This window comes from Symphalangus syndactylus, chromosome 23, assembly GCF_028878055.3.
Source record: "Symphalangus syndactylus isolate Jambi chromosome 23, NHGRI_mSymSyn1-v2.1_pri, whole genome shotgun sequence".
Lineage (NCBI taxonomy): Eukaryota > Metazoa > Chordata > Mammalia > Primates > Hylobatidae > Symphalangus > Symphalangus syndactylus.
Window position 1 is genome coordinate 41231153 of NC_072445.2, and position 11070 is coordinate 41242222.

Genomic DNA, 11070 nt, shown 5'->3' on the forward strand with positions numbered 1-11070 from the left:
TTAGTAATTGTGTACTCTTGAGGAAATTCTTTAATCTTCTCTAGGCATCAGTTTCCTCACCTGTGGAGTGGGCCGATAACTGTTCCTACTTCACAGAAAGAATGTGAGGATTAAGTGCACACAAAGCATTTCGTATAGCATCTGACACCCAGTGAGCATGGAATAGATGTTTAGAGGTCTCAGTCCTCACAGCAATCCTGTGAGTAGGTACAATTTTTATCCCATTTCAAGGTGAGGAAAATGAGACTAATTTGGCTACGGCAATGGAGGAACTGAATATAAAATACACTTCAAGTTTCAAAGATTTAGTGTGAAAAAAGAATGTAAAAAGTCTAATGAATACTTTTTATATTGAGTACATGTGGCAATGCTAGTATATTAGCTATGCTGGGTTAAATAAATATATTATTAAAATTTTTTCACTTGTTTTTTAAAAATTTATTAATATGGCTACAGGAAACATTTAAATTACACATGTGGCTTTCATTCTGTTTTTATTGGACAGAGTTGATTTTGATAATGAAAACAAATCCACTCACATCCTGTTTTCTGAGTGTGAAATAACTAGCACAGAGAGTGCTGGTAAATCCCTTCTTTGTGCTAAGCACTTTGTAACAGCTAGCTGAGGATTGTAGCCTGTCACTACTGAGCCTAATTTTCAATACCGAGTCTATCAATAGCAGTACTGATACTACCAATATGCAGGATACCTACTAAACTGAAGGCAATTTCTCTTTTTTATTCAAACTCAATTACTTACCTCTGTTCATTCAACTGAAGGGAATCAAGAAAAGATAAACCACTACCCTTGTCCCCCAACTCCACAAGAGCCATGCATTAGGAGTAGGAATCCTACCTCCTGGCCAGGTGTGGTGACTCATGCCTGTAATCCCAGCACTTTGGGAGGACAAGTTGGATGGATTGAGGCCGGGAGTTTAAGACCAGCCTGGGCAACATAGCAAGACCTCATCTCTACAAAAAATTTAAAAAATTAGCCGGGCGTGCTGGCACTTGCCTGTAGTTGCAGCTTGGGTGACTAAGGTGGGAAAATCACCTGTGCCTTGGGTTTGAGGCTGCAGTGAGCTGTGATCACACCACTGTACTCCACCCTGGGTGACAGGGTGAGACTCTTTCCCCCCCCAAAAAAAAAAAAAAAAAAATCCTACCTCCTGAGGGTCCCTATTACTGTAATTTCTAAAAGTGTCCCACAAGCCTCTTGAACCTAATTGACTCAGTACTTAACGCAAGTGGGTGAGTGTGGGCAAGATGTTGAACTTGCCTTTCTATTAGTTTTATAATAACTCTCCCAGGAAAATAGTGTCATGTACAAAATGAGGAACTGCAGCCCAGATAGGTGAAGCCCCACGGCATAAGTCACACAGGTAGGAAATGGCAAAGTAAAAATTCACACCCAGGACTCCCTGGGCTTTGCCACCATGTACATTACCTTCTCACTGGATATCACCTGACAGAATGAGACTTAGATAATTAGGGGGATCAACCAGGGAGAAGGGGAAAGTCGACATAACCAGAACTAGAACACAGATCAGGGAATGCAGTTCTGGGTGGCCCATGGCTTTGGAAGCCCAAGGATGGATTGAAAGTGGTTAAAAAACAAAAAGAATAAGATGCAAAATGGACAAATGAAATACCAGTGATGCTCAAATACAGCTTTAATTATACTTCAAAGTTTGCCACAGCTCATCTTGAGAGTGTGAGGAGAATGAAGAAGATCCTGTTAAAGGGTCATGGGAGAGAAACGGTGTTCATGGGAAGTGGATTACGATCTCTTTGGGCTCCATTTGCTTCCTTCCAGACACACTGGAGCAGGTGTTGGGTCCCCAGGCCTCAGGTAGCCCTGTGTCTGTAGTTTTGCTTGGTGCAGCCCACGTGACTGCTCGTATGGATTGGAGGCTGATGCCTGAAGCTTTCCCAAGTGGGCATTGCATGCTGCTACTGACTCCAGTTCTGGGGTCCTGCTGGTGGTTGGGTCCTGGTGGCAATCAGGTTCTGCTCTCACCACCACACAAGGCACTCTCTCCGGTGGCCTGGCTTCCACAGCTCCACTAGACATTTTCCTGGTGGGGTTTCTCTGTGGCAGCTCCACCTTACATTTCTTTTTTTTTTTTTTTTTTTTTTTTTTGAGACGGAGTCTCGCTCTGTCGCCCAGGCTGGAGTGCAGTGGCGCAATCTCGGCTCACTGCAAGCTCCGCCTCCCGGGTTCACGCCATTCTCCTGTCTCAGCCTCTCCGAGTAGCTGGGACTACAGGCGCCCGCCACCACGCCCGGCTAATTTTTTTTGTATTTTCAGTAGAGACGGGGTTTCACCGTGGTCTCGATCTCCTGACCTCGTGATCCGCCCGCCTCGGCCTCCCAAAGTGCTGGGATTACAAGCGTGAGCCACCGTGCCCGGCCTCCACCTTACATTTCTACTCAGCATCACTCTAGTGGAGGCTCTCTGTGGTGCCTTCACCTCTGCAACAAGTCTCTGCCTAGTCTTCTAGGACTTCAATGACATCTTTGAAATCTGGGTGGAGGAAGCTTCCACAGCTCTTACTTTCTGCAAGCCTGCAGAGTTAGCATACCCTGCACACCACCAAGGTCTATGATTTGTACCTTCTGGAGCTGTGGCATAAGCTACAGCTAGAGCCACTGCTGGGGTGGCCACTGAGTGAGTACTGTGCTGGGGTGTAGGGAGCAGCATCCTAAGGTGGTCCTGGGCAGTGAGCTCTTGGAGACAGCCTGTCCCCTGAAACCATTCTCTCCTCCTAGGCCTCTGGCCCTGTGACAAGAGGGGCAGCCTCAAAGATTTCTGAATTGCCTTTGGGGTCTTCCATTCTCTTGAGAAATAGCATCTGGCTGGGCCAGGCATGGTGGCCCATATCTGTAATCCCAGCATTTTGGGAGGCAGAGGTGGGTGGATCATGAGGCCAAGAGATAGAGACCATCCTGGCCAACATGGTGAAACCCCATCTCTAATAAAAATACAAAAAAATTAGCTGGGCATAGTGGCACGTGCTTGTAGTCCCAGCTACTCAGGAGGCTGAGGCAGGAGAATCACTTGAACTCGGGAGGTGGAGGTTGCAATGAGCTAAGATCACGCCATTGAATTCCAGCCTGGTGACAGAGCAAGACTCCGTCTCCAAAAAAAAAAAAAAAAAAAAAAAAAAAATAGAAATAGCATCTCACAGTCTTCTATCCCTTGCTCTTTAACAAATGGTCACTGAGGTATATCCTTGGTTTCCTCCCCTGAAAATGCTTTTTCACTCTCCACATGGCCAGGCTCAGTTTTCCAAATTTTTCTGCTCTGCTTCCTTTTTAATTATAAGTTCTGTCTTTAACTTATTTCTTTGCTCCTGAATCTCAGTGTAAGTGGCCAAAAGTAACCATGCAGCTGCTTCTGTATTTTGCCTAGAAATTTCTCCTGCCAGATATGCTAATTAATCACTCTAAAGTTTGGCCTTCCACAAAGAGCTTGGGTATGGACAAAGTTCAGCCAAGTTCTTTGCAAATTTATAACATGGATGGCCTTTAGTCCAATTTCCAATACTTTGTTCCTCAGTCTCATCTGAAACCTCATCAGAATGGTCTTTAGTGTCTACATTTCTATCAACATTCTGGCCATGACCATGTAATAAGACCATGTAATAAATCTCTGAGGAGTTCGAAGCTTTCCCTAGTCTTCTTGTCTTCTAATCCCTCACCAAAATCTAGGCTTCCTGCTCCTCCAAATTGTTCCAGTTTCTACCCATTACTCAATTTCAAAGCTGAATGCACATCTTCACGTATTTGTTATCAGCAACCCCCTACTTCTCGGTAACAATTTCCTGCCTTACTGCATTTTCTGTTGCTTTTAATGGAACATACGAAACTGGGTAATTTGTAAAGAAATGAAATTTATTTCTCATAGTTCTGAAGACTGGGTAGTCCAAGGTTGAGAGGCTGTATCTGGTGAGACCCTTCTTGATGATGAGGACTTTGCAGAGTCCTGAGGTGGTGCAGGGCATTGCATGGTGAGGGAGCTTGGTATGCTAGCTCAGTTCTCTCTTCCTCTTTTTATAAAGCCACCTGTCCCATTCCTGTGATAACCCACTAATCCATTAACCCATGAGTGAAGGCAGAGCCTTATGATCCAATCACATCTTAAAAGTTCCACCTTTTAGTATTGCCACATTAGGGATTAAGTCTCAACATGAGTGTTGGAAGGAACATTCAAACCACAGCAGTATGAAAACAGTATTCAACTCCAAGGGATATGGTCAAGATTACAGGTGGTAAGGAAAAGCCTAGAGAATAGGAATAGGCTAAATTTGCTAGAGATGTGCTGAAATTATTTGTCTGTATTTCTAGCTATGACCTTAGCTTCCTTAACTCCATTTCATCGCATGAATATGAACAAATAAATTGAGATCCAGGTTTTTATTTTTAACAGAAAAGTAAGAGGCTGTGGCTCAGTGCACCATGATGTTGAGACAGGGACGGGGACATCTCAGCCACACTCCTCCAGAACAGGGAAGGAACACAGGTCAGTGTAAGGAAGGAGCTCATGATGGACACAGAGGTGGGCTGTCTCTCCACCTCCTCACATTAACAGGACACAGATACATTTAGATGCCTTTGCAGAAAGAGAAGCCAGAGTCTCTTGAAGTCACAAAGGGAAGGCGTGAAGAAATCCTGCATCTCTGTCCCTCATAAGGCAGTTGTCTCAGGCTACAGGAGAAAATAGCCATGAACAAATTCAGGCCAGTCATGGTAAGTGGTGACACTCTGAACAGCCCACCACACAATCAAAAATTCCCAATCAACGAATCCCCATAACCCATTATTATCCCCTCTGCCCCACCCCCAACCCACTTCAGGCCCTCCAGGATTTTATCTTTACAAGCCTTGAGTGACACACCAGAGCCCTGGGCACTGTTGCTGCCTGGGGTAGAACAAAAAATGGACTTGGCCGAGCTTGGTGGCTCGTTTGTAATCCCAGCACTTTGGGGGGCAGGCAGATTTGCTTGAGCTCAGGAATTCCAGACTAGCCTGGCAACATGGTGAAACCCTGTCTCCACAACAAAATACAGAAGTTAGCCGGGTGTGGTAGCATGTGCCTGAAATCCCAGCTTCTTGGGAGGTTGAGGTGGGAGGAGTGCTTGACCCAAAATTTTGCCACTGCACTCCAGCCCAGGCAGCAGAGCCAGACCCTGTCTCAAAACAAAACCAAAACCAAACACAAACCACTGAAGTTCCATAAAACAAAGAAAGGAGGGAAAACAACAACAACAACAAAAACCAGGACCTGGTCAGAGTCCACTGGAGATGCGGCTCGAAGATGAATTGTGGACTGGGTGAGCTCCTCCATGGGCTCCTGACCACAATATTGCAAGGATTTCAGGGATCAGCCTTCTTCATACTTACCTGCAGCCTTAGAGTCGCTCCCTCCTTTCATATCTTTAGGAAGAAAATGTCCTGTGAGAGGCCAGGGAGGAGGCAGGGCCCTGAGGTCCTAGAGGAATCCCCAGGACTTGGATCCCAGAGAAGTTTGCAGAACTGTGACTGCAGACCCAGGGCAGGATCAGGAACATGAAGAAAGGAGACGTGGGTTCTGGACCAACTACCCTCCTGAGATCTGTCCTCAGCAGGGACCTTCCCCTGACCTGTGACTGCTGGAATCAGGTCCCCATCACCACAATAATCAAGGTGATAAATCTGTCCTTCATTGTCACAGGTGCTTTGCAAAAGAGTAAGTGCTGGCACAGTGCCGGGGCCACTCACCAGCCTCGCTCTGGTTGTAGTAGTAAAGCAGGGTCCGCAGGTTCACTCGGTGAGTCAGTGCCTGGGCCCTGGCTCTCAGTGTTTCCTCCTCCCAGTACTCTGGCCCCTCCTGCTCCACCCACGGCTCCATCCTCGGACTCACGACGTCGCTGTCGAACCGCACGAACTGCGTGTTGTCCACGTAGCCCACGTCAATGAAGCGGGGCTCCCCGCAGCAGGGCCGGGACATGGCGGTGTAGAAATAAGTCAAGGAGTGGGAACCTGGGGGCGAGGAGGGGCCAAGTCTAGAGGTTAATGAGCAGAGTAGAGGAAGGGGGCGTGGGGGAGGGGGAGGGGGGGGACGGAGGAAAGGGTTGGGGCAGGGGTGGGGAGTGGGGTGGGGGCATTGATGCGGTTTCTCTGGGTCCTGAGCCTTGCGGGGCGGGCCCCTTGGTCCTCCCTGCTGAGGCCGTTTCCCTCCTGACCCTGCACTCACCTGCCCAGGTCTTGGTCAGCAGCAAAGCCGTGGAGAGCAGCAGGAGGAGGGTTTGGGACGCCATGACCGCCATCCTTGGGATCTGGGGAGGATCTGAGTTCTCGTGGGTGCGTGGGGACTTTATAATCGGGAATCGTGGTGACGCTGATTGGCTCTCTAGAAACCTGACACCCAATGGGAATGAGAACTAAGGCCTAAAAGTCCAGGAAGAAGGACCTGACACCAGTTTGGAGAGCAAGAAGTGAAACTCCTGGGAGTGTGGAATCCTCAAAGCTGGATTTCCCAGTCCCTAGACTCTGCCCTCAGGGCCTGAGACCCTGAGAGCCACGCCCGGGGACCTGGAACTTTGTCCTGCTCCTTTTCCTCCTACCCCAACTGCTCTTTGTTACACTATCTCCCTGAGTCCTGGCCCAGGAACTGTTTAAATCAGTGTTTTTGTTTTTGTCCGCCCCCTACCCCCCCAACCCCCTCCCTCCCCACAAGGTCTCACTCTGTTGGCCAGGCTGGAGTGCAGTGGTGCAATCATAGCTCACTGCAGCACTGATCTCCTGGGCTCAGGCCTTGATCTCCTGGTCTCCAACCTCGGCTTCCTGAGGAGCTGGGACTACAGGCCCAGGCCACCACACCCAGCTATGGAGTTTCACCATATTGTTCAGCATGGTCTCGAACTCCTGGCCTCAAGGGATTGCCCGCCTCCACCTCCCAAAGTGCTGGGATTACAGGTGTGAGCCACCGCACCTGGCCTTAACTCTGCTTATCTTTGAAAAATAGGACGTGCTTCAGGAAGTTGCCTTTGCAATCAAACCAGCTGAAACTGGTTAGAACGAAGATAGCAGGCCAAACGACTTAAAAAGGGCCTCAGGCTTCATTACAATCCTGTTTCCGTGCTAAATGGCACCCCCACCAGCACCATGACAATTGGCAATCTCCATGACAATGACTGGAAGAAGTCCTAAAAGGACAAAAAGGAAGGCTGTATTGCTGGTTCAGGGAAGTTCACCTCCACCCCCCACCCCGCCCCGCCCCCTGCCCCCGACTTCCTATAAAATACATGATTATTCCTCCCCTCACTTTTAATTCCCAATGCCTTCATCAGAGCAAACCTATACTTTTACCCCCTCACCCTTCGCTAGCCGAGAAGTTGATTTGCCAGAGCTGTTCCCACCTTTTCACTTCCTGGCCAGGAAATAAAAGTTGCTCTGCTTGATGCTCACTTTTGGTTTCATGTATTGGCTCTGCAACTCCCAATGGGAAAAGATTCCACCTTCTGGAGCTGTTACCAGAAAGGGGTCCCGATCCAGACCCCAAGACAGGGTTCTTGGATCTCATGCAGGAAATAATTCAGGGCAAGTCCACAGTGCAAAGTGAAAGCAAGTTTATTAAGAAAGAAAAGGAGTGAAAGAATAGCTACTTTATACAGAATAGGTCATTCCCAAAAGGAAAAGGAAAAGAACAGGCCCACCCTAGGTACAATCCATATTCATATATAGGATAACAAAAATCATGGGGAGATGTGTTGTACTATAAAGGTTTGTAATAAAGGATGAATTTTTTAAATCACTGTATTTTACAAGAATCAATATTATTATCTTTAAAGCAAAATTAGGAAGGCGTCTGTTCTCAAGATACCGGACTATCAGGACATTCTTGAGTCTGGTCTGTTCAGTAAGCTTTATCATTCTGTTCATAAACGTCTAGAGGCTAGGAATGCCTAACCTCCTGGAAATGCAGCCCAGCAAGTCCCAGCCTCATTTTCCTAGCCCTCATTCAGGATGGAATCGCTCGGTTTGAAGACCTCTGACAGGCTTTTCCAAGATTTTTGATAACAAGAAGAGTGATTATTTTACATTGCTGCAAGTGTCACTCTTGTCTGTCTCATATGATACGTTCTCCTACTTTTAAAGTTTTAACTTTTATTTTAGTGTCCATCCTTGGACTTGCGGCGTCGTCGTCGAACCTCACGAACTGCGTGTAGTCCACGTAGCCCACAGCAATGGGGTACATGTGCAGGTTTGTTACATGGGTATGTTATCTGATGCTGAGGTTTGGGGTATGGATCCTGTCACTCAGGTAGTGAGCATAGCACCCATAGGTAGTTTTTCAACCCATGTCCCCACCCTCCCCACTCTAGTCGTCTGCAGTGTCTGTTGTTCCCGTGTTTATGTCCATGTGTGCTCAGTGTTTAGCTCCTAATTGTAAGTGCGAAAATGCAGTATTTGGTTTTCTGTTCCTGCATTAATGCACTTAGGATTATGGCCTGTAATTGCATCCCAGCCATTCTCTTATTTTGATTGAAGCGTGTATTTAAAAAAGTCTAGCCTTACACAAATACCGAGTTGAAAAAGGGAGGATGATTATTATTACTGTTGTTTTAGAGACAGCGTCTCGCTCTGTTACCCAGTCTGGAGTGCAGTGGCGTCTGTAGCCTGGAACTTCTAGGCTCAAAGAATTCTCCCGCCTCAGACTTCCCATTAGCTGGGACTATATGTGGGAGCTACCACACCCAGACTGGGAGGATTTTAATAGCTTTTTCATGTAATTGTGGATATTCATCTTTCGCATTACACAAAAACTATACAAGTGTTCATTTCTTTTGAAAACAAATAATTCATTTTTAATTTTTAAATTTTTATTTATTTTGTTTTTGTAAAATATGTTTTACTTTGATAGTTTTTGGGGAACAGGTGGTGTTTGGTTACATGGATAAGTTCTCCAGTGGTGATTTCTGAGATTTTGATGCACCCATCACCAGGGTAGTGTACACTGTACACAACGTAGAGTTTTCATCCCTGACCCCCCTCCTGCCTTTCCCCTTGAGTTCCCAAAGTCCCAAAGTCCCACAGTCCACTGTATGATTCTTATACATTTGCATCCTCATAGCTTAGCTCCCACTTATAAGTGAGAGCATATGATGCTTGGTTTTCCATTCCTGAGTTACTTCACTTAGAATAATGGTCTCCAACTCCATCCAGGTTGCTGTGAATGCCATTATTTCATTCCTTTTTATGGCTGAGTAATATTCCGTGGTGTGTGTGTGTGTGTGTGTGTGTGTGTGTGTATGTGTGTGTGTATATATATATACACACACACAGATACACACATATACATATATATGTGTGTGTGTATATATATATATATCACATTTTATTTATCCCCTCATTGATTGATGGGAAGTTAGGCTGGTTCCATATTTTTGCAGTTGCGAATTGTGCTGCTATATACATACTGTGCAAGTACCTTTTTCATATAATGACTTCTTTTCCTCTGGCTGCAGATCCAGGAGTGGGGTTGCTGGATCAAATGGTAGGTCTACTTTTAGTTCATTAAGGAATCTAATCTCCATACTGTTTCCCGTAGTGGTTGTGCTAGTTTGTATTTTCACTAGAAACATAAAATTGTTCCCTTTTCACCACATCCATGCCAACATCTATTTTTTTTACGTTTTGATTGTGACCATGCTTGCAGGAATAAGGTGGTATCTCATAGTGGTTTTGATTTACAGTTCCTTGATAATTAGTGATGCTGAGCATTTTTTCATGTTTGTTGGCCATTTGTATATCTTCTTTTGAGATCGTCTGTTCATGTCCTTAGCCTGCTTTTTGATAGGATTATTTGTTTTTTTTTTCTTGCTGATTTGTTTGAGTTCCTTGTGAATGCTGGATATAAGTCTTTTGTCGGATGCATAGTTTGTGAGTATTTTCTCCTATTCTGTGAGTTGTCTGTTCACTCTGCTGATTATTTCATTTTCTGTGCAGAAGCTTTTTAGTTTGTAATTAAGTCCCATCTATTTATTTTTGTTTTTGTTGCATTTGCTTTTGGGTTGTTGGTCATGAACTCTTTGCCTAAGCCAATGTCTAATGGAGTTTTTCTGGTGTTATCTTCTAGAATTTTTATGGTATTAGATTTACGTCTTTGATCCATCTTGAGTTGATTTCTGTATAAGGTGAGAGATGAGGATTCTTCTCCATGTGGCTAGCCAATTATCCCAGCACCATTTGCTGAATAGGATGTTCTTTCTCCACTTTATGTTTTTGTTTCCTTTGTTGAAGATCAGTTGGTTGTAAGTATTTAGCTCCATTTATTGGTTCTCCATTCTGTTCCATTAGTCTATGTGCTTATTTTTACACTAGTATCACACTGTTTGGCTGACTATAGCCTTGTAGTATAGTTTGAAGTTAGGTAATGTGATGCCTGCAAATTTGTTCTTCTTGGTTAGTCTTGCTTTTGCTATGCAGGATCTTTTTGATTTCATATGAATTTTTCGTTTGTTTTTTCTAGTTCTGTGAAGAACAATGATGTTATTTTGATGGGAATTGCATTGAATTTGTAGATTGCTTTTGGCAGTATGGTCACTTTCATTATATTGATTCTACCCATCCATGAGCATGGGATGTGTTTCCATTTGACTGTGTCATCTATGATTTCTTTCAGCAGTGTTTTGTAGTTTTCCTTGTGAGGTCTTTCATGTTTTTGGTTCAGTATATTCCTAAGTATTTTATTTTTGGTTTTGCAGCTATTGCAAAAGAGATTGAGTTCTTGATTTGATTCTCAGCTTGGTAGCTGTTGGTATATAGCAGAGCTACTGATTTGTGTACATTGATTTTGTGTGAATTTGATTGAATTTATTTATTGGATCTAGGAGTCATTTGGATGAGTCTTTAGGGTTTCTAGGTACATGAGTATGTCATTGGCAAATGATAACAGTTTGACTTCTTCTTTACTGATTTGGATGCCCTTTAATTCTTTCTATTGTCTGATTGCTCTGGCTAGACCAATATCCCTGATGACATAGATGCAAAAATCCTCAACAAAATACTAGCTAACTGAATCCA

The 11070-nt window shown here is 44.8% G+C and overlaps 1 protein-coding gene across 1 annotated transcript; it reads right to left on the reverse strand.

The window, feature by feature from the left end:
- Nucleotides 1-4891: 4891 nt before the first annotated feature.
- On the reverse strand, nt 4892-6311 carry LOC129473835 (saoe class I histocompatibility antigen, A alpha chain-like). The gene is made up of 3 exons (XM_063632644.1): nt 6148-6311; nt 5764-6047; nt 4892-5050 (listed from the first exon to the last, which is right to left on the reverse strand). The coding sequence occupies exons 1-3, from the start codon at nt 6309-6311 to the stop codon at nt 5013-5015; spliced, it is 486 nt and encodes a 161-aa protein (XP_063488714.1). The 3' UTR covers nt 4892-5012.
- Between the last annotated feature and the right edge of the window lie 4759 nt (nt 6312-11070).